This window comes from Aythya ferina (genome assembly GCF_964211825.1).
Source record: "Aythya ferina genome assembly, chromosome: 1".
Classification (NCBI taxonomy): domain Eukaryota; kingdom Metazoa; phylum Chordata; class Aves; order Anseriformes; family Anatidae; genus Aythya; species Aythya ferina.
In genome coordinates this window covers 77694989-77718608 of record NC_140296.1, presented here as the reverse complement: position 1 = coordinate 77718608, position 23620 = coordinate 77694989, and the positions used below count along the sequence as shown (strand labels likewise).

The window sequence follows — 23620 nt, the reverse complement described above, 5'->3', positions numbered from 1 at the left end:
AGAGCAAGGTTGTGTGCTGCAGCACTGCATGACAAGTTCACACCAAACATTCAGGACTCGAGGAAATAGCCACAAGTTGCACCTGGGGAGATTTAGATTAGATATCAGGAAAATTTTTTTCTCTCAAAGAGTGGTCAGGCACTGGAATGGCCTGCCCAGGGAGGTGGTGGAGTCATCATCTCTGGCAGTGTTCAAAAAGCGCTTGGACAAGGTGCTATGAGGTATGATTTAGTAGCTTAGTGGTGATAGGAGGGCAGTTGGACTAGATTATCTTGTAGCTCCTTTCCAACCTCTGTTTCTATGATTCTATTTCAGACAGAACAGCTGAGCACACACATGCCATTAGCCCACCCCAAATGCAGACTGAAACCCTAACATCTGCTTAAGCTTTCTTCCGGAACGGGACATAAAGCAAGCTTTAAAATAGCACTTGGTCACAAGGGCCTTGGTCGCCTTGGCAGAATAGGACGCTAGGCAAAAGCCTGAGCTTTGGAGCAGAGCTGTCTATTCCACAGAGTTTGAAAAACACAGCACTGTAGCACCAAGATGAAAGGCACTGCAGCAACTCTAAATTGTGAACATGAAAGAACGTTTTTTGTTTTTTTTTTTTGAAGGACAATTGGATGAAAATAAAATCTAAAATTAGGAATAAGCACAAAAAAAAATAAAGTTATATTCTGATAAGTTTTTTGGCAATCTGAAAAGACTTTCTGTATTTCGTTTCATACTTCTGTGACCCAGCATCAAGTTACCCAGACACCCTGATGCCAACTAAGTCAGACCAAGTACTGGAATTAGTATTCGTGCAGACCAAGCACCTCAGGTACTTACACAGGCAATGTGCTTCTAGGTGCCACATCAGCTGCATTACCTGCTTTTGTTCCTAGGGTGTTATTATTCTATTCTTCCCCCAGGAACAGTCAGCTAGCTGCACTCACAGCCCTACGCCATATTTCAAGTTGATGCAGCCTACTCTTGAAGGCAAGTGCAAGGGCTTGCCTTCACTGAAGAGATTTACCAGTGGAATTATGCCCTGTAATTACACTGCTGTAACTTCCTTGAATTACACAAGCAAAATACCCTATCTGGAACCAGGGCACGTGAGTTAAGCAAAACAGCTACAGCAGTGTAAACCATTGCAGTTCGTCAACCTGCTTTCTCAGCTCAGCTCCTGAAGCTGCTCCTGAGACTGCCACTGAAGCCTGCTGGCAGACTTGCTCAAGTGAACCCTCCCGAGCCTGCTTCAGTCAGGTTCTCACATTTCTTCAGCACACTTAAGCCATTTTGACTGAATCGGGTTAGAAAGCATTGATATGAGTAGCTCTACGAGCAGAGAACACTGAATGGCAAACAGCTAAGTGCAAAAACCTCTTTCATCTGTTCAGATGGATATGAATCCCATCAAAAAAAAAAATCCGATCAATCAAGGACATTCAAAGAGGTAGAGAAGAACACCAGCAGTACAGCTATACTATGAAGCTTCCCCATGACACATAAGACTTCGGATGCTTCAACATGAATTTTATGGGGATACTTGCAAGTTTCTATATAATTGAAGACTAACAAAAACTACCATCTTTCCCAATCTGGTTCAAATTTTTGCAAGTGTCTTTCACTGCCTCCAGCTTGAGAACAGGTATAAAAATAAGAATTTAGTGAAAGAACAGTAACAATTGAGAAGGGGGCTGTCAAAGATGCATATTATTGTAATTGAATATATTAACCTAAACTTGTTTTTAAATTCAGAGATACTGTCCTGGGAGGTCAGGACAACTGAAAGTGGGAAGAAGTGCAAAAGGGTGCTACTTTTAAGCAAAAAATGGCTGTTATGAGAGCAAACCAATTTGTAGAAACATATCCAGTAGCAGCTCCAAGAGAATTTTACCATAAAGTTTGTTTTACCATAAAGTTTGTTCACAACAAGAATACGCTAACTAGACCTTCAGGATTTTCTGCCCCCCTCAAGTCTTTCGATCGTCATCATGGCCTATACCAATGAGTCCATCATAACAGTACTAGTAACCACTGCATGCAGAAGCCGTCTTTCTAACAGTTAAACATAGTCACACAATTACATTTAAACTCTTCGTAACTTGCCTTGTACTCAGATACCAACAGTGGAACAAAAATACATTTGCCATATTATACACACTGACATTCCTGCAACAGAACAGATTAAGGATGCAGTTTCAGGCAGTATTCCAAGACTGATGTCTTATTAGATTGTCACTGGTATTTTGTTGAATCATCTTTATAAAAGACTGAGGTCTAAGCCTGGAATTAAACATTTTCAAGAAGTGATTTTGATATACTCTGACTCTGCTAGATTCAAAACTTCTGAAATTTGAGAAAGACTAAAGCCTACAAATTTTTCTGGTACTACAAAAATGCAATTAAAAAGGAGTACTACTAAACACTAATCTTTAGAAATAACAATCACCAGATCTGCTTGCATCCATGCCAAACATTTGTTTAGCAACCATTACGTTCAACATACTCTTTACATAAGCTCTTCTAAAGTGCAGAGCCTAAATTGCTAAAACTGAAGTAATCCCTAGCTTCTCAGTTCAAAAGCTTTAATGTACACCCTGAAAAGCAAGTGAAATTGAGTGTCAACAGCAGGTTTCAGATTTGCTTTGACCTCTTAGACTACGTTTGCCATTTACATTTCAAAAGATGATTCCTCACAACTGCTGGTTTCTGCAAATCAAGAAGGAATATTTTGTCTTTGACATTATAATAAGTGTTCTAAAACAAGTCTTCTGAACAAGGAAGAATAACAGTGATTAACAGACTGGTCTATGAGCTTAGAGTCCAGTTTTCTGGCCAGTGCCTGACTTGACAAAGAAGAAAATGCTGAAACCAGAATCCTGTGTTGTGGACAAGGTATTGATAACATTCAAGACAAGGTTATTTCAATTAAGTTCTACTGAATGTGTTGTCAGAATGATAGGAAATTGGTTCTGGGTCAATTCTTCTTTAACACTTTAGTTATGGAAATAATGCCTCCTTAGACAGTTTCAAAGTCTGTAGAAGAAAAGTCAGTGATACAGAAAGGGCTTCCCCCTCCCTGTTGTCAATACTCCCACCTCATTCTATGCATAATCTCAAAATTATTAACCAAGCCCAAACAAGACATTTTAGACAGTCAAAACCACACATTTAAACAGCAGCCACTGTATACTTTATTAAGAAAAGAAGTGTTTGCCAGTTAAACTGCCATCACTTTATTGACTTCTCCACTTACTTGTAGAAAATCTGTTCTTTCATAATGGCCCTGGAATCATTTATAGCCAGGTAAATGTTGAAGCACTGGCAAGGCTCTCCTTGGAACTGTGACAGCCTTACCATGGCAAGAATTAGAAATATCTTTGCAAAACGCAAAGTAAGCAACACATCTTTCATTCAAGCAAAGTCATTCTTGAGACAGATGTCACACAAGCCAAACAGCAGAAAAAAATCCTTTAACTTAAGCAATCTTTTCTATTGTGACAGTTTCACAAAACGAAGTGCAATTTGTAAGATAAAAATCCATAAGATAGCAGTTATGCATTCTCTTCACGTAACTGTGTAGCCAAGTCTTACTACTCAGGCTGGGGAGGGTGGAGCTAAAATGAAACAGCATGATGTTCTATCTTCATGAAAATGTCCTGTTGCTAATGCATCTGCTTTTGCCTCCCTTCTTTTTTAGCAGTTCTATGCAGTCCTATGCATTAGAAGTCAGAGTTGGGCTTCTTGGTTCGTTGGGAGTTGGGTTTATATTCAGTCCTCTAAGCAATTCAGAAGACAGTCTATACACATCTGAAAAGAAGTTCCTCGTTTAAGTAATCCAACTATCAGAGAAGATATCCCCCTATTACTTCACCTCTGAAAGTTGTTTCAATTCTTTTTTTCCCATCTTCATCTTGTAGCCACGTGGCAGAACAGCATTGTCATGGGCTACATATAGTAGTATTTAATCTTTACTAATAGCTTCAGTAGATTGCCCGGGGATTTTTAGTACTGTAGTAGGCTTCACATGCAGCTACATAAGCAGATTCTGGGAAGAAATCATCATGGTATTCTGCTAAAAACCTAAGAAAGTACACACAAAAGGAGAACATGAAACATTTAAGAGAAGCAATTTTCAAATCAATTTTTAAGCTCAGCAAAACCATAAACTGCAAATTACACATTATTAGTTTGAAATCTGTCATACAAAAAGGGTTGTCCTATATTTATTTACAGGTTTTGCAGAGTGAGAAATCATTCTCAAATCCAAGTGAATGAAAAAATTTTGGTCAAGCTCCATAAAGGAAACCCATACTTTGTATTCTTTTCTGAGCATAGCTTTTAAGAATTGTGAGACAAAAAAGTGGGAAGATGATTCTGCAACAGTTCTGTCACTCACCTGTTCAACATAGTATTCTCAGTTACTTCAAAAAGACGGGAATTTCAGTTATCACTACATCATTATATTATGCAAATGGCCATTAACTATTAAGCCAAACCATACCTTTTACGGTAAGTAGAACTACGATTTGTTCTTCCACATGTGCATGTAGGGTCTCCATCCTTCTAGTGTGTCTGATTTAAATGATCTCTCAAACAAATAGTACCTTGTGTAAATCCAGTTCCCTCATTTCAAATTTCTCCAACCTGCCCTTCAAACATTATTCCCACAGCAACACACAATATTTTAACACGTTCTGTTCTTCTAAGATACAACTCCTTCTCTGGTTAAGTATAGAAAATGAAAACCACTGTTGCTACTAACAGCAGCAGAAGAGCTGAAATGACTATAACCACCCTATACAGAGATGTGCTATACAAGTGGGGGTGAAAGGCCAAAACAGCACTGAAACCCTGAAGTACCTGATCAAACTTGACTTCAGGAAAAAAGAGACCTTCAAAAATACCTGGATATTAAAGATCAGCTTCAGTAAAAATAGGAAAGTGTTAGCTACATGTTCTCTGAGTTAGTGTAGGACACAATGGAAACAGGGAACAATGTGATCTCCAAAATCTGCTTTCTTTCAAGAACCACTGGCTGGGGAGGTAGCTTACCCATCAGAAGCTAAAAATCCTAGCTTTGCATAACCAGCTCTGGACCTAAGTCCAAATTAAAAAACAACTGTAAAGGTGAGTACAATTAAAACCAGTGTTTCTCCAACCTCATGTGCTGTTAAGACTGTCTAAACTAGGCATGCCTTTTGATCTTCAGGAAACCACAGCATCAAAGAACACTGACAAGACTCTCTATAAAAAGGCAAGCAAAATTTAAAGCAGAAATAAATTAATTGTGGAGAACTCATACAGAAAGCAGAAAAAGTGATCAACTCCAATAAACACACACCCCAGTCCTTGTACTTAAACACGGCCATCAAACAACTGCAAAAGCAGAGGGACACCTGATTATATCCTACTAATTCTAGGTAAAATAATGAGAAACACAAGCTTTTTAGAACAAGACAATTATTTGATGTGCCACCTTTTGTTAAGAAAGCACTTTGTCAACGCCCCCCATACTTGTTTGCTTCCTAAGAGTTCCATAATTAACTCCACAGAGGGACCTAGGCTGGTTTGTGATGTGAAACATTTCAGGCTTAAAGACATGCAAGTATATTGATTGTCCAGCAGTTCATTTCCAGAAGATCAAATGGCAGCCTGTTTTTGTTTTTTAACCATCACCCAAGGAATTAATCAGAAAAGGCTCCATTACATGACCCATAACAGCATCTAACCAAGAACCTGATTTCTGGCAATATTCAGTTGGTGCAGGTACTGCCAAAGAGGGAGAAAGATCTCTCTTGTACCTAAAACAAGGATTCAACTCCCTCTGCCACAAACTGACACCACATAGACTATCATAATAAACGAGTAAGAGCTAAGTTAAAGTTACACACAATCTTCACTCATGCGATCCTACATGTGTTAAATAGTTCGTCATTTTTAAGCATTCATACTGTGCTAGTTTCTCATTGGTTCCAATAGCAGCTTTGACTTTATTTTAATAGCACATGCAAAAAGGATTACATAATTCAGTTTGGGGAGATCATTTTGAAAAAAAAAATACACAAGATATTCTGCTAAACCAAAAAAATATCTTTAATATTACAGCAGTGTTACAGCTGCATTATTCTAACTTCCTATTCACAGAAGTAAAGGCATTAAATAGATGAAAAAGCAGCAATGAAGTATTTTTCCCCTGAAGGAACAAGAGAGAGTCAACCAACGCAGTGAATGAACTAAGCACTGAATCAAAAATTGTTAAACTTTGGCAAGACAGTAGGCCAGAAAAAAATAACAACTTTACACTTTCCTGGAACTTAAAAAATAAAAAAGAAATGTAGATTAGAGCCAGCAATATTTGATTAACACACTGAAGCGTACTAAGGGATTTTCTAACCCAAGTCATTCAAAGCATTTACCACCTTCTTTTCCAGGCTTACCAGGCCATAAATTGCTCTAATACTTGGTAAAGAGGATTCTTTCATGAGATGCAGAGGTATTCCTTAGAAAGCGATCCATAAACACACAAAAACAATTCACACAATCAGATCCTCCTTCTAATCACAGAAGCACATTGTTGGTTGTTTGCACCACACAAACACACATTCCTTACTCTAGGAAAACAACCAAGCTGGTGGCTTTCTATTGGTGAAGTGACTGATGACCAATCAACGTCATCTACCTGGATCTTTAACGTGGTCCCACACGAACATAGTCGTCTCCAAATTGGAGAGAGATGGATTTGATGGGTGGACTATGCAGTGGATAAGAGACTTGCAACCCTCACGCCATTTCAAGTGCAAGGTGCTGCACCTGGGCCAAGGCAATCCCAAACAGCAGTACAGACCAGGTGAAGAACTCACGGAGACCAGCCCTGCAGAGGAAGGCTTGGGAGTTCTTGTGGATGAAAACCTTGGCATGAGCTGCCAGAGTGTGATTACAGCCCAGGAGACCAAATGTGTCCTGGGCTGCACTAAAAGAGGAGTGGCCAGCAGGGCAAGGGAGGGGATTGTTCCCCTCTGCTCTGCCCTTGTGAGGCCCCTCTTGGAGTGCTGTGTCCAGGTCTGGGGCTCCCAGCACAAAAAAGATGTGGGGCTGTTAGAGCGGGTGCAGAGGAGGGCCACAAAGATAATCAAGAGGCTGGAGCACCTCTCCTATGAAGACAGGCTGAGAGAGCTGGGATGTTCAGCCTACAGAAGAGAAAGCTCCAGGGTGACCTCACTGCAACCTTTCAGTATTTGAAGGGAACTTATTAAAAAAAAAAAAAAGATGGAAAGAAACTCTTTGCTCAATCAGATATGGACAGGACAAGAGGGAATGGCTTTCAACTAAAAGAGCGGAGATTTAGACTAGAAATTAGGAGGAAATTCTTCACTCAGAGGGGGGTGAGGTGCTGGAACAGGTTGTTCAGAGAAGCTGTGGATGCCCCATCCCTGGGATGTTCAAGGCCAGATTGGGATGGAGCCTTGGGCAACCTGATCTAGTGGGTGGCATTCCTACGCAGGGGACTGGAACTAGGTGATCCCTAAGGTCCCTTCCAACCCCAACCATTCTGTGAGTACTACAAAAGGGTACTGAAATTACAGTAATTTAGGAGTTCATAAAATACTTGATTCATTAACTGCTGTGATCTCGGATTGTAACTAGCTACAAATCACTTCCTAGTTTTTTGGGGGGTTGAGTTGAAGCAAGTGTGATAAGGCTTGAATCTAACTTTTAACATACTGAGACTGCACAAGACTAAGATAAGCAACAAATGGAACTGAATTATTAATTCTTCATTAACACACGTTCTGACTTTGAGAGAGAAGCAATGACTGCAAACTACCGAGGCTGATCAAATTTCTGGTGTCATTGTGCAATGTTCTCTAAAACATAATACCAGAAAGTGCTAGATTTTATGAGGGACTACTTTAAGTGTAGGTAATGGGAAACAGGTTCATTCTCTCAAAAAAAAAAAATTACTGATATTTGCTTAAGATCAGTCATACATGGCAGCTTGGTGCAAGATAAAGGTGAGAGGTTTTAGCTGAGATGCTTGTGGCATACCTACAACTCAAGGAAAGAAAAAAAAAAAAAAAGGCAGGCAGAACACACGCAGTCTAATGATGTATACCTCACTGTTCTTAATATAATAGCTGTGAAAAGCAAAATACCCCAGGGCTAGCAGACACAAATTACTTTCTGTAGAGAAATGGTACAAAACAGGCAAGAGAACACAAGGTCAGCTTCTGTCCCTATCCCTTGACTACCTGCATAAAAAAAAGCAGTCAAAAAAGCCCTTCTGAAGCTGCTTTCTATTCATGCTGCATCACAGCGCAGAAAGCTGGCACAGAAATATTAGGAGTCTCAAAACTCTTAACTACTGGATATTTCATTAATGCCTTGCTCTTGAAAAAGCTGAAACAGCACAAAGATCAATTACACTGGCACCTGCAAGCCGCAAGCCAAGATTTCAAAACAGAGGGAGCTATACCAACTTAGCAAGCAGTCAATGTTCTGGTACAGATCTGAACACACACTGCTATTTAGCTATTCAGAAATTGTTTATTTGTCCCTTTACAAATCTGACAAAAAATTCAGTCACCAGTTGCATCATTATTGCCTTTTACGTTTATATACTTTTTAAAGAGCTTGTATGCTTACACCTGAGCAGTGAAACTGCTTACTAGTGACAGTTTGGAAACACACAGTGCACACAAGCTTCCTCGTATTTAAGACCACATGCTTTTCTCTTGACAAGCATCCACAGTTAACCCTCATGCTCAGGACACAGAGGGAACATGGCATAGTGCTGCTATGCCCCTCTCTACCACGGATTCCTAGAAAAGGAACACTTCAGAAAGGACATGAGGAGATGGAGGTAAGAAAAACAGGCACACAGGCAACCTTATGTTCTGGACTTCAAATGCAGCAGTGTACACATAGCAAGCTTACCTCAGGTGACTCTAAAGCAAAAACGCCTCACAAATGTACTGCCATCTGGGCTGTGAGTTATGCAGACAGAACCACCACAAAAAGATATAGAACTAGCATCATCCACATTAAATAGCCACTTGGCATGTATGTCAGGAATGATTCTCAGCAAGGTCACTGAATTAATATGAGTTTTAAGAGCATCATCTGGTAGCAAAAACGTCCTTCTCTTGGCAACCTCAATATAACTTACTGCTTCAAGTTTCTGCATGAAGAAAATGACTTCTGGATATCAGCTGTCACCCCATGAACAAACTAAGGAACTGCCTGAAAAGTATGAACATCCTCAGGAAAGGAAAACCTTAAAGGACAACCTCAGCTGTAAAGGTATGATGTACACATACATGACACACAACACAGAGCTGAAAGGAAGTATTTTCAAGAAGGTAACATCTTGCACACTTTTCTACAGCTCTGGCTTTTAGAAGGTAAGCAGAAGCTCCAATAAGGAGTCTGAGCTAGATACTGTTTGAAAGACAACTGAAAGGCAATTGTAATGATCTATCCAAATGAATTTGCTGAAAGAGCATGATGGGTCCTAAAACTGAGTCACCTCTTCAAAAGAAATGTCATTTTCAGATTACAAAACCTATCTCCTCTCCATGACTACTACTGAAAGGCAGGATTTTAAGCCTAAAGGCTTACTTTCAAAGGTGTATGCCACCACCTGTCTCCCTACCCCCTCCAACTGCTAGGCATATCTCCATCTGGAAGGCTGCTCAGGCAAGTTTTGGATGTTAATTCTGACATCCAGTGTTTCAAAAAAACATCGGGTTTGTTTTGTTGACTGGAGTCTTGTCACTCATCCACATACAATATTCCTTTTTTTTCTTCCGTTCTCAGGAAGTCGCAAATAACCTTTCATTAATTGCACATTAGCACAGACTAGTGGTCATAATTCACCACTGCAATTAAGTGTAAGATCACTATACTCAAAAAACGTTTAGATATCAACACCAGAGATCTACTTTCTAAGGTTACTTCAAACAACTTGCAATCTTTCTAACACATTTTATCACTGCAGTCCTCTATAATTTGGTCAGTTTTTGATTTGGCTCCCTCCTCATAAAATACTCAATACTGAAGGTACTTTATCCATGGAACAGATTTGCACAATAGGTAAAAGCTGTAAAGCATCAGAAATAAAAATGAAAGCTGAAATGAAAGAGTCAACTTACAGGATACACTGAGTTTGAAAGATCAGTGGATATCAACAAAACCAAAGTATTTAACTATTAAGGATGTACTTTTTAATCATCTAAAAAAATACATATTAGTCTCACCTTGACAACTACATTAGAAATGTTAAAAGCATTTTAAGAATGTAATTGTTCATTTTCTCCTTGTTCTTTATTTCAGGAAACTAGAAATATCTATGCCTTTCCAAACCCTTAGCTACATTGCCTGATATTACCTCAAAGAAAATTGGTCTTGCTGTTCTACAAAGAATAGACAAGTTACATTCTCCTAGCTTCTAAGCACATACTGTTGGTCAATAGTCCTGAGACGACAGTTTTCCAAGTCAAGGCTGTATTCAAATCAATGGAAAGAGGAAAGCAAGAAGTGGCATATTCTTGCCTGTTGTTACTCATCGCTTAAGCAGCTCCCGAAGGCATGCTAGGCACCTCAAAATAAGGATAGGCCATACATAATACAGTACCTATAATGCTTTATTAAAAACATGGCTGAAACTATGGAATTGGTTAAGAGGCAATGCTTTTATCTCAAAAATTAAGATCTTGCAGGAAGATTTAACCAGGTACCCTTTGCTAGGGAAATTACCGGTTAGTAGGCACCAATTATTGTGCCAGCTTCCACTGTTTGTTCCTGAAGCCTAAATTGAAAGTAGAAGTGAAATTTCCTGAAACCAACTGGTAAGTCAGTTGCTAAACTCTATTTCAGACTCGTGTTCTTCTGCAGATATTATGAATTATTTCAGGACTACACAGTTTGACATGAAGACTAAGAGGTTTTCGCTTAATTTGAAAAACTAGTTTTCCTTCTGCAAACTGTGCAAATTCCGCAACTGAGAAATAAATGTTCATGTTCTCCATGAAGAAGTTTTTGATTATGTATGCTTGTAGAATGCTGCACAAAGGGTACAGCTTCTATTTAATATGAAACTCAAAGTTATATTTAATACATTCCTTTAAAAAAAAAAAGCTGTCTGGAAAACTGAGATCAATCTTGTCTAGCAGCAATTTGAGGCATGACTGGAAAATATTACCCATGTAGCATGCATTTCAAAGTGAATTTAATACATCTATCAAGTACTGAGTAAACTCAATAAAACAAGCTTCCAGACAAAATGGTATATTAAACAAGTCTCAGTTTCTAAGCCCGCAACAGATTAATAGTGTAAATGTTAAATGAAACTGTAAATTTCAGCCATATAATCATAATTCAAAATTCAAAATTAAATCAGTAGCTATGCCAAAACTAAATCAAGTTGTGTATCGTATTAAAGTTTTAAAAGTGAATAAACTACTTTTGTCAGAGTACTCTACCTAGAACTCAAAGATGGTTCAGGAACAGTTTTATTAATTTTAACAGACAGCTTCAATCCCTCTTCTGCTATAAGAAAAATAAATAAAAGCAGAGTGCCTCAGCTTGTCACTTCAGAGCAATTCACCGTAAGAAATTAGGTAGCCTGAAGTAAACTATCTAATGCATACAGACTGTGTAAAATAGTTCTTAGGTTTCAAAAAGTAATCCAGAACAGAACTGATACAAAATACTCTTAATAAATAATCAATTTATCCTTTCATTCCCAAAAAGGAAAAAGAATGTGAAATTTGAGGGAAAAAAAATTTACAAGATACCACCCTCAGCCTCAAGTTTTCACTTGTGATGAGAAACAGGTAATGCATAAGTATTTCTGCTATAAAAGTCTGAATGAGTTTCCAGAAAATTTAGTTATTTGAGCACTTTCAGACAGATATGGGACAGAAAAACAAATGCCCAAATGAAATACATCCTAAAGCACCACAAAAACATGTAAAAAAAAATAATTTACCTACATAAGATTGAATGCTTCCTACAGCCTCCTACTGTAATTTGCAATTTCTTTCACGAAATGTTCTGAATTTGACAATTTCTGATAAAGCTACAGAAATAATAATTATAGGAAAACAAGAAGAGCATCAGCAAAACATCCATTACATTGGCCTTAGAAAGCACGATGAAAACATATATAACCTCAAATATTTTGTTGTACCAGATAATAGCCACACTATGCTTGCTTGGGGAGGAGCTGTAGGGGGGCCATTTTGGTTTATAGTCTGGTCTTAAGCAATGAATGCCCCATAGTACTAGAGCACAATTTCAGTTAAATGTTTTCCAAAAAGGAATCCAGCTTGTGTACTGAGACCACTCTGCAATGCAACATAAGGCATAGCAAGCAGAACTACTGGGAGTTTTGCTTCAAAAGCAGTCTTACTAACCTAAAAATGCTAATGTGGAAACACCATCTTTTTTCCACATTTATAGGTAATTAAGCATTTCAACAAAATGGTCACATAGAAGAATAAAACACATATGGACACCAGCCCCTATGATCCTGTTATTCCGTGACACTACTACTAGAAATTTTAGTTTAATCACTACCCTACTTGGACACAGTTGTTTCCTCCCTTCATCCCCATTCCACCTCAGCTTATCCATATAATGGTTATAAAGAAAACACATTTAAGACATTAAAGAGTTAAGATCTGCTCTGATACAATAGAATCAGAACAGGAGGATGTCTGAAAAACTGATTTGATCCACAGCAGGTTAGACATCCTAAACCATATTCACTTCAAGCAAAAATACCTAGTACCTGCTTTCCAACAGTAAGTGCTAATGCTGTCCCACTTAGTATAAAAACATTTTGAATACTAGTAAGGATCTGACAGAATAGAAATATAAAAATGAATCGGTAAAACTTTAAAATGAAGTCATTCAGAAGAAAATGTCTGTATTGTAGAAATTTTGACATTTGAGATATCTTTAATTTTCAATACGCAATTAAAATAAAAGCACTTTAAAGTTTTTGTATGGACAATCAGCCCTCCTTGATCTAATAAAACCTTTGATATGCTAATGAAATATTAGATTACTTTTCAGTATGTAGCCGTTTTGAGGTATCTGACCAATGTTAAGTTAGAAGTTCCACATTTGTTGGAACCATTTTGTGTTTAACATTTACAACACTTTTTTTTAACAAGTTTTCTTTGTCTTTTTTTTTTTTTTTTGCTGTGTTGATGCTGCAGTATGCAGTGCCGCATTAGACATATGAACTACAATTACAGTGCAGAGATACTAACTAGAGTACTGACAAAGCGGATCATGATACAGATATGACTGTACTATCTCCAGCTGTAGAGCTACTGTGGTTAGAAGAGTTTAGGTACCCCTACAAGCCACTGCACTGCATAACAGAGAAACCCTTTGGTTTAAAAGCTGGACTAGGGCAGCCTTTTCTGGAGAAAAAAACACATACACCAACCACCACCACACTACCATCATGTGTAACAGGTTTTAAAACACAAGGTTTTCTCCCTGCTAACAGTGATGCAACACCAAAACACTCAGGTTATGCTCTTAAGAACAATGCAGGGTTTGAATTTCTTCATAAAACATGCTTCTTAGCATTCTCAGCAAAATCAGACTTGTCACTCTATACTTTCTATCACACAAGCTTTTCTACTTCAGTTTTCTACCAATGTTTAGTAAAGTTTTAAGTAGAGAGTTTGGATCCCCTTCAATTTGAATTCCAGAAGTAAAAATTTAATTTTATCATACTCATTTCTGTAACCACAATAATATCTTCTAAAAATCCCTCATAATTCCAGAGCACTTAAATCTACATAACAATGCAATCACTACTGTGGTAGATTGTGTCGCATTACCTCAGAAACATTTCAAAGTGTTTTACTAAAGCCTTTAGGTTTTTTTCAGGAAAGCACATCTTCCCGAGTATTTCTGGTAGCTTTACTGTAAAAAAGAAAAAATAATGTTTACAAATTTTACCTGCTGTAAAGAAAAGAAGAAAGCAAGAATATCTTTTCACTGCAGCCTCCATTACTCTTTACAAGATGCTCAGTGATTTTCCAGAAACATTACTATAACAAGCAAGCTCATAAATTGAATGTTGCCTGCTTTAATAATGTTTGATAGTGTAGCGGAAGCAACGCTTATTTACAGGTTTTTGTTTCTGTAAATCAAATAAAAGATAACCGAGTTTATGAACAACCTTTTAAGAATTTTAAAGAGATTAGAGTACATTTCTCCAAAAATAAAGCTGTGATAAAGCAAATACAAAATCATATTGATACTGCCACTGAAAACAAATCAGACATTTTGATTCCAGAGCAGTTTACCAAACATCCGTAGCAAATGTTGAGATCCATAGATATATGATGGAGGTGGTGGTTGATCACTTGGTGGATAATTCTCTGGCATCAGTTTCCAGGACAAAACCTGAACATTAAAAAAAAAAAAAAAAAAAAAGAAAATACTGGTTATGAAATCAGTATAGCATCATAATTAATTCAGTCTATACAGAACTTCAAAATATTAGATGAAATAAATAATCTAAACACCTTTTCTCGTGTAGGCCTACTCTGAGGGCCACAATATCTTTAACCATTGAAAGGACAATAGCATGAAGTTCTCTTACCTCATTCAATTCATTGTTTCTTCTTCCTTCAAAGCCAGTAAATACCGCACTCCCCTCTTTGCTAGGAGTTAAAGTTATAGGTGAAGATGATCCACTATGGACAGGGGTTTCTTCAAAAACAGAAGGAAAAAAAAAATATTAAATAATCTGTTTTGTGGAAATACAAGATACTAAAAGGCAACTAAGGCCTGCTGATAAAACATTTAAAGTCTTAAAATACTGTAATTCAGTAAATGCTATTCTAAAGTAGACTGACAGATATCCTGTGAGTAGACTCAAGTAGCTCCTTGAATTCCGTTGGGAAATACAGCAAAGTATTGTATTTCTCCCTCTGGTATACAACTTCAGAGAGAAATAATTGATACGATAAGTAATGAATTCCCACTTTGATCATTCAGTTCCCAGTCCACACCACATTAAGAAAAACGACAGGACTTAAAAGCTTGTTTAGAATAACAACTTTAATAGCAAAACCTACTTTTTTCCAGGTGCAAGAAGAGCTTTGGCATAGAAGCTGGGGTGTCAAGATGCCGCCGCTTCGGCTGTGGGGAAGCACTGCTTTCTGACAACCTGTCACAGTTAGAGGTATGGCGTGTAGAACGTCTCAGGGACTGCAGAATTTCAGGTTCAGCTTTTCGCCTTTTTGGTGTGGCTGGCTCCCCTGCTGGAGGCTGGCTGTCTGTTGACTGAGGTGTTGGTGGGTTCAGTAGAGGAGGACTTGGGGAAAGCTCCTCCTGATTTCTAGGAAGTAAAGGCAGCTTGACATAAATGAAGAGGTCAGATGTTCTTTCCTTAAAACAGCAAATTTCACAAATCCTCTTAAATTCTTACACAATTTAGTATTCCCTTAAGAACAAGCAAAGTCATGCAACCTTCTTTTAAGTGTTGTTTTCCCTAAGAACATTCATTTGCAAATGTAAAGGTTAGTGAACATAAACTTACATTTTGATGCAATTTTATTTCACAAAGTTGCAGAACAGCTCCACACCAGTCAGCAGAAACACCTCTTTGGAGTTAATCAGATTGAAATTCAGAAATCGTATTCTGAATTCAGGCAAGCAGTTCACACAGAAGTCGAATGTTTTATCAAAACAATTTTTAAGTCAAAGCATACAAGAAGCCACAGTATTCTAAACGTATAACCACTTACTATTGCATTTTCCTCAGATAAGCAGTATTAGACTATACCCAACCTACCTGTTAGTATTTGTTGAGTTTTCTTTGATTGGAAGAAAGAATTTTGATGAAGTCACCTTCTTAAACTGAGCTTGCTCATAAGGATAGAGCAAAATTAATGGAAGTGTGAAGTCAAAGGTTATTCTCAGCCCATCAACCATCTCTTTACATAGCTCAACACTACAGGGAAAGAAAGATTATGAATTTCAATTTTCAATTTCATTTGCATGCCAAAATGTTCAGTGTAGTTTTTAGGAAATTCCCCTTAAATACAGATCACTAACATCTTAACTATGATACATTCATTTATTCGCTATGTAATAATCCCTTAAAAGCATACTTGAAAAGACAGTGATTCCAGTTTGTAACTTCATTCATACAAGTCCAAACTTTAGACAGTCTGTATAATTTTGAGTTCATTAAGCAATCGTTCTATTACTATTTACTGGATTAATAAAACCCACTTTACAGTAAAGTCAGTCAGATGTTTTCCACATAAGCAGTGTTTTTTTTCCCCAAGTTCACTGTGCTCAACTAGAAGAGTCAGCTGTCAGAAAAATGCTTAGGATTTAGTAGACTGAGTGTCTGAGCAAAAGCCATATGCAGAATTTGACCTATAGCAGCTAACTAAGATACAGTTAAGGCTGTGCTTAAAACATACCCAGTGAATCAACAGAAATGGATACATTTATATTGGAGATCAGCTTCCAGTGCCCTGCTCCTGCTAACCGAAGCACTGCATTTAGAGACTACTAGGAATTTCTGGTTTAGGCTTATATAAAACATTCACAGCGCTAGGTGCTGGGCAGATGCAGTGGTACAAGAAACTAGAAATGGGTGCAGTCCACCTCCAACACCTCTAACCTCTATGAAGGTAATCACTTTTCAGGTCTCAAGTGCATACATGTGTATGGCAGCATCAAATAATGTTATCAAAGCCACACACATTATGAAGCCTATACCCCCCCGTTACACCCTCTTATTTTTATTTTATTTTATTTTTTTAAGGCAAAAGAAAACACTATATTGGGTCAGGGTAGCACCATGCGCATAAATTCCATCACATTTTAAAAGGTCAGTTACCTTCTATGCAGAAAGGGCAACACAATAAAGTTGTCAGCTCAATCTCTCCTACTTAATGGATCACTGAAATTACAACCATTTTCCCTATTAAAGCATCTTCTTTATTGAGGAAGTCGCAAAAGCATACACCTTTAAAAATCATCACATACACACAACCTTTTGGTCATGTTTCTCATGTCTCGTCTAACTTCTCATCTGGGAGATTAATTGCACTTTCCTTCTTTCTAATATAATCTGTTAAGTAATGAATGAAATCCATATAAAGTGAAACACTCACTTCGGGCAAAATACTGCAGGGAATGGCATAATTATGCAGTGCTGAAATAAATCTTGATTTTATGTTCTATTTTTGGAAATTTAAATAAAATGAAAAATTTCACCCCAGTATAGACTTACGTAAAAGAACAACGTCAACTAACATTGAGAACCTTTACCACAAAAAACACCATACAACACCCCCCACAACACTACAAATATGCCAGGTCAACATTGCATTTGTACCTTGGTAGGAGACTATACAGCTCAGCTAAGAAAACATACTAAGATTTAATCAATTTTAATAAACAGGATTGGTGCTACTACACAGTGAGTTTCCTTGCATTTTGACTCTAGGATTTAAGATATGTCATTAAAATAAATCACCTCCATTTGGAGTTCTCTACTATGTTTGCATAAAACATTTATAAAATTTGAACCTGTTCAGTTTTATTTCAACAGGGAATTCTTATATCAGATATTCTCCCACTGCTCAAAAAAAAAAAAAAAAAAATCAAAAAGGGATATTACAAAAGGGGATACTGATGCTTTTGTATCAGGACTCCTTCACTGATAAACAAATTGTCAATGCTACTGTTCTTTAGATATTCATCAAATATTTTAATCCCAATGAAGGGACATACATGACAGTATAAACTCACAAAAATGAACAGCCTTCAGACTGAGCATGCAATGCAAGTTCATTCTTCTTGTGACAACAGCACTGGGCTAAAGATTACTTACTTCTTCTCTGGTGGCACATAATGAATATTCATATTAGCATGTGGAGTCATCTGATGATGTCGAGACCTTTCATTGGCTGAAAAAGCAGCATTAATAGCAAAATGTTTCACATATGACTCCAGGATGGTTATTATATTTGTCTGGCAAGGAAGCTTCACCAGCTGAAAAAATAAAAATAAACTGATGTCTTATAGAAATAATTAGTAAATGTAACAATCTAAAACAGGAGTTAATGAGTTTAATGAAGCATGAAGTTACTTCAGGAGTTACCCATTTCAACCTGTAAACTACATTTTTGATCAATCCATTATAAATATTTGGAGAAAACGAGGTAAACAAGTGTACTCTACTTAATTTTCAGCTTTAAAGAGCAACTTACACTCCAAAACACAACCAGGTACTGCAATGTTACAACCTTAAATACAATGACAACTCACTGCTTTAGCTATAGAGAAGGCTGCTCCTCAAAACTTTTTATTCTTCCTTATGTTGTCTAAACTAACCCTTGCAATAAAGCTCAGAACAGGGGTTGTTGTATGCAAGAAGTATTTTTGAACCACCCCATGCATATTCATTTCATACCCGTTTTCTTCTATTAATATAGTAACAGTCTTCCTCAAGCTTCTTTTTCAAGACTTCAGGAATTTCAATGTTTATTGCTCTTTCTTCCATGTCCCTTTTTGTATGAGTGTCTTGATCTTCTTTCTACAACAGACCAGTGCAAGAAATTATATATTGCTTGTGTTATTAAGAAGAAATACAATAACCAGGATACAATATAAAAATGAAGTTTTGTTATGCAAAAATAAGAGCATTTTAATTAAAGTATTATTTTTGTATGTACAGTACAATATAAAAATATTATTTTTGTATGTACAGTATCTATTTAAGTGTATACTAGTCTTACTGTAATGTAAGCAATTTAACAATACTGTTTTCATGTCATCTACAAATTCAGTTTTTAAAATTTGTTTTTAATTTAGCATTCACTTAAGCATTTAATAGAAAAGAACAAACAGGAACTTGTTAGGTTTTGCTACTTCAGATCACCTCCATTGTACTAGTTTGATTCTACAGACCTTCAGAACAACTATTTACCCTGTACTTTTTGTTAACGTAGAGAAATATGTTTTTTTTTTTTTCCTTGAAGTCAGCCTTCTACATTTAAGACCAGAGTTGATAGGCCCATCTCACAGTAAAATACAAAAACCATAAAGACCCTACTGCTATGTCCAACCTGAGTAGACCAGTAAGATTTTATAGCACCTATACACATGGGTAACCTAGTTTGCTAAGTTTTCTTCACATAAGCCTTACATGTCAACAGACAGGAAAAGAAGCAAATGTGTATTGTTTGATTAATGACTTATTCTTGTAGAATTTTGGTATTTTCTTTAACTTTCAAGAACTCAACTACAGTAGGCACTGGGAGTGAGAAAATATACATTTTAATTCTGGCTAAATAAGCAACTGTGGCCTATATTTACTCTATTTAAACTTTTCCAGTGTTTTATATACTGATTTTTAAATTCTATTAACTTAAGGAAGCCATGAATATACCATTTCTGTCCTATCTTCTATGTCACTGTCTTCACTTTTTATTTCTTCATCTGTTCCTTCATCACTGTCATCAGAAGAACTACTTATAGCTGTGTAAAAGAGATTTCAGATATTTATCTCACACTATCACATTGCACAGAGGTTCAGGCCAAACAATTTCAGGCCTAAATTAAAAAAAATAACAACTCGTTATATGTAATTCGACTAGAATTATTCATTCTTATTAAACACATAAGTAGTATTTACAGCACAGTATCAACTTTTTGAATACGGAAGACAGTAAGTTTAAAGGAAGTATTCTAGTATCTCTTCAATTGATGTACACTCACAGATAATTTCTATTTTTATTGTACTTTAGTACTGAACAAGGGGTTAATGCATTAACTATTCAATTGAGAGCTCTGGATATGTGCAGCAACTGTTACACTCCATACATCAGTTAAGTGCAAAAGGTCCTGCTAGCTTTCAAGCTACAAAGAGAAGTGCCATGAAATCAAAAGAGGTGGTTTAAGAGTGAAATAGGTCAGTCAGACTGGGAGGGGAAAAAAATCCCCCCAACAGATATATAGAAACATTAGAAAGGAAAGCAGCTTGTTTGCTAACACCAAACAAGGAAACTGCGGGCTTCTTGCACCTAGTACTACTACAGTAAACAAAGCAGCACTGAACTCTGGTATCACGAAGTGACATGAGGAAAAGCCTCTAGAAAACCAATTAAAAAGAAAAAAGCAATAGATTAAGAGATACTTAACATGAAACATTACACTCATTCTTCACACAACTGCTTTGGTATAGTTTCAATCAGGCCATGACACTCATGTCATCCTACCAGCACGTTAAGCACTCACTGTACCCCTAGCACAAAGTTAAAGCATCACACCAGTTACTAAAGAACGAAAACAAGCTCACAGTTTTCGCTACTCTCGTCATTTTCCTCAGCAGGAAGGCTTTTTAATACAGAGTCAACACCAGGCAATCTGCAACGTCTCTTCTTTCTTCCTTTTCTTCTCCTATAGAGGATAAAATGGTTCACTTAAACTTGGCTGATTTCATTTAATTTGTTTATCCTACCTAATGACATTACATAGAAATGCACAGGAAATGTATGTTTGGGTTATTTCCATTAATTAACATTGAAATAATTTGGATAATGTTTATTTTAGAGTGGATACCTTAATGTCTGCACATTACCTCATATTTGTGTTCCCAGGCAGATCCTCAAGCCATGTCCAACCTATATTAGGTTATTGCCTTTGGCTGAAAAATACCTCAGGCTTTCCTAAATTATTGTTCAAGTACATTTCTTTTGGAAGATGTAAGTTAAGCCTGTACACAGGCATTTCACAGCAACACTTCTGAGTAACATACAGTTACTAAATGTGTTAGCCATTTAGAGTGTTGTTTAATGATAATGCGTCTACCTTAGTATGGATGTACTGACTGTATTAAGTATTTACCACCAACAGTGTGAACTTAGAGACCAAACTCACTTGTAGACACCTAAATGTAGCTGTTTGAATATGAATCTCTTATTTATCTTGAGACCAAAAAGATTTCTTACATGCGAGCCACAGCCTTCCGCGCCAATTTACGTTGTAATCTGCGATTTTCGTCCGTATCACGAAGAACATGATCCTCAGCTGCCCATCTATCCCAGCTAAGGATTGGTAAAAGGAGAAACATTAATGGCTCAAAATACATTCCATTCACGATTATTACCGAATTAATCTACATTAAACCTAAAACATCGTATTTCAATAACATTCAGATCAACTTTGAGTTGCATGCTTCTGTATTCACATGGCTTCAACTCTCACGTTGCTCTTTAAATGCTCTCAAACCTTGACATAACACGACAGCATTTGTAGCACCAACGCATGCTATAAATCATAGTCAGAGACTGCACTCATGTACTGACCTTGATAAGCAAACAGTCTAGGCCTAGATCTAACAATACACAAAATCCTTTTTTTAATGAAAAACCTAGGTGCCACAGGTACATGCCAAAGACAAATATCCCATAAAATTTAAACTCAAGACCATCAGACTGATCCATTGATATTTATAGATATAAGGCAATGAAACATGAGAAAGCGTATTAAAGGCATTCACAAACCAAACATACTCACATTAAGTCCTTTGATATTCTGGGTAATATCTTTCTTTGCAAAATAAAATGGAAGAAATGGAAGAACTAAAATTGTGCATATGGGTTCTTACCTTCTATTCCAACCATTAAAATGGATCAGATATTCTGGAATCTTTCTGCCTTTCTCATCTTTTCCGACAATAATATCAACAATCTGAAACAAACAGTGAATAGCATGTATTAAAAGGCTTGACAAAAAGTGAACTTTCTAGCGTTTAGGGATTTATGCACATAGAAAAAAAGTGTTAATTTACATAAATTAAATACACCTAGAATGTTGCCATTAAGTATTTATATGAGCAGAAGATATGGATTATACTCAAGGTGAGGAAACAAGCTTTTTTCCAGAGCTCTTCTCAAACAAAGGACTGCCGTCTTTATTGTGTCCTCAATACATTCAAAACAAAGATGCAAAACAATACAGTATCACAATAGGAATGTGCAGATACGGTCATGTGGGCAAATAACGTTTTCTCCTGAGTGCTCTCTCTTCAGGTCCTCAAAGCAGGAGAAAACAGTGCTATATGTAAATCTCAAACACTGTTCTCTTGAACGCATCATCCAGCCAACAAATATTAAAATGTCTTGTAAATATCTGAGCCTTTGTTTCTTCTTCTATCACCCCTGTAACATTGTCCTCTTTAGCACATGCACAAAGAAGTTTATTTTGACCAAATCATGATGAGGGTAAGCGGAACCAAAAAACACCGCTCTTGCTAATGGCATTTTCTGATCAACTGTTTGTGCAGGAGCTCTTCCTTGATCTTTTTCCAAGTGAAAAAAAAATGCAGATGCACTACTCTTGCTCTCCCTCTTCCCAGGAAAGAGATTAAACATTTAAGAAAATACATGAAGACCTAGTCTGAAAGTGCCTGCACCTCAAAAGAAAAAGGTATTTCGCAATGGATCATTAAGAAGACCATCAGGACCAGTAAAAACAAAGCTATCAGTGGGTGCACCGCTTATCTCCAGGCACAGCCAGCAGCTAGGCCACGGGAACGTTTAACCTGAGAGCCGACAACTTGAGAATTGTTGAGCCAGATGGGGCCGAGGGCAGCTTTGCTGGAGCTCCGTATATTTAAAAGCAAAGAAAAGGCACTAATGATTTGGGGCCAGCCAAAGCATAGGCCTGCATGTGGAAACAAAAGGGCAGTTCGAAATATCGCAGGAATGCGGAGCCCCTGATAAAAAGTGTTTAATAAATAAATAAATAAATAAAAATGTACGTCACTAAAACAAATTGAAGCAGAAGTATGACTTCGGACTGGAACCCAGTCGAAATCTATGTTTTTGTCCCTCAGAGGAGCGAAAACGCGACCCAAACCAGCCAACAGCGCCGTGTTTACAGGCTCCGCACGGATCCCTTCGGCGTGTCAGAGCGAGCCCGCGTCCCCGCGGCACCCAACGCCGCACAAGGCTCCCGCCAGCGCTGTTACCGGGCACAGCAGGCCGGCAGGAGGCAGCGCCCGCAGAAAAGCGTCGCCCGGGGACAAGGCCCGGCGGCGGACAGGGCAGCAGCACCCGCCCACCCACCGCCCGCGGGGCCGGGCGGCGCCTCCCTGTGCCAGCGGGCGGCGGCCGCTCCCTTCCTTCCCCTCACCCCGCACCGGTGGCGGTGGTGGCGGCGGGGCCGCCAGGTCAACCCCCTCCCTTCCCTCCCGCTCCTCCCCCGGCCCCCGAGCGGGCGCGCACCCGGCACGGCGCGGCGGCGGGGGAGCGTTAACGGCCTCCAACGGCCCCGCCTCCCCGCGGCGGGGGCGGGGGCAACAGGGAGGGAGGGAGGGAGGGCGCGGCGGGGTCACCTTGGCATCATAGAGCACTTTGGCCTTGGTGGGGTCGGGCTCGAAGCAGAGAACTCTCTCCCCCCGGTGGAACTTAAATTTCATTCCCCGCGAGGTCATTTGTTCATCATGGCGCAAAGGAGCGGCGCCCCGCCCCGCCCGGCGGGGAGGTGCCGCTGACGGGACCGCCTCTGCCTCTGCCTCTGCCTCCCCCTCCCCCTCTCCTCCCTTCCCTCCCCTCAG

The 23620-nt window shown here is 38.2% G+C and overlaps 1 protein-coding gene across 9 annotated transcripts; it reads right to left on the bottom strand.

Annotated features, from left to right (window-relative positions):
* Positions 1–3161: 3161 nt before the first annotated feature.
* On the bottom strand, positions 3162–23566 carry MSL3 (MSL complex subunit 3). Of its 9 annotated transcripts, none has more exons than XR_014689037.1 (13): positions 23399–23566; positions 21668–21750; positions 21009–21104; positions 20357–20457; positions 18470–18592; positions 17888–18048; positions 15827–15985; positions 15108–15370; positions 14630–14739; positions 14331–14430; positions 13860–13944; positions 3349–4074; positions 3162–3312 (listed from the first exon to the last, which is right to left on the bottom strand). XR_014689037.1 is itself a non-coding variant. In XM_084507674.1 (13 exons), exons 1-13 carry the CDS (start codon positions 23495–23497, stop codon positions 3975–3977), a joined length of 1569 nt encoding a protein of 522 aa, XP_084363800.1. In that variant the 5' UTR covers positions 23498–23556; the 3' UTR covers positions 3162–3974. The 9 variants fall into 9 exon arrangements, 7 of the variants coding, with proteins under 7 accessions (XP_084363800.1, XP_084363801.1, XP_084363802.1 ...); XR_014689038.1 differs by lacking the exon at positions 23399–23566 and adding an exon at positions 22823–23042; XM_084507674.1 differs by adding an exon at positions 19448–19536 and having other exon boundaries at positions 3162–4074; positions 23399–23556.
* Between the last annotated feature and the right edge of the window lie 54 nt (positions 23567–23620).

Bases quoted from the DNA above. Each gene is read 5' to 3' on its own strand.
- MSL3 (XM_084507674.1), bottom strand. From the start codon at position 23,497: ATGACCTCGCGGGGAATGAAATTTAAGTTCCACCGGGGGGAGAGAGTT. The intron at 15,986-17,887 runs GTAAGTAATCTT...CTTTCCCTGTAG, and splicing joins TATGTGCCACCAGAGAAGAA to TGTTGAGCTATGTAAAGAGA. The intron at 15,371-15,826 runs GTAGGTTGGGTA...TTTACTTCCTAG, and splicing joins AACTCAACAAATACTAACAG to AAATCAGGAGGAGCTTTCCC.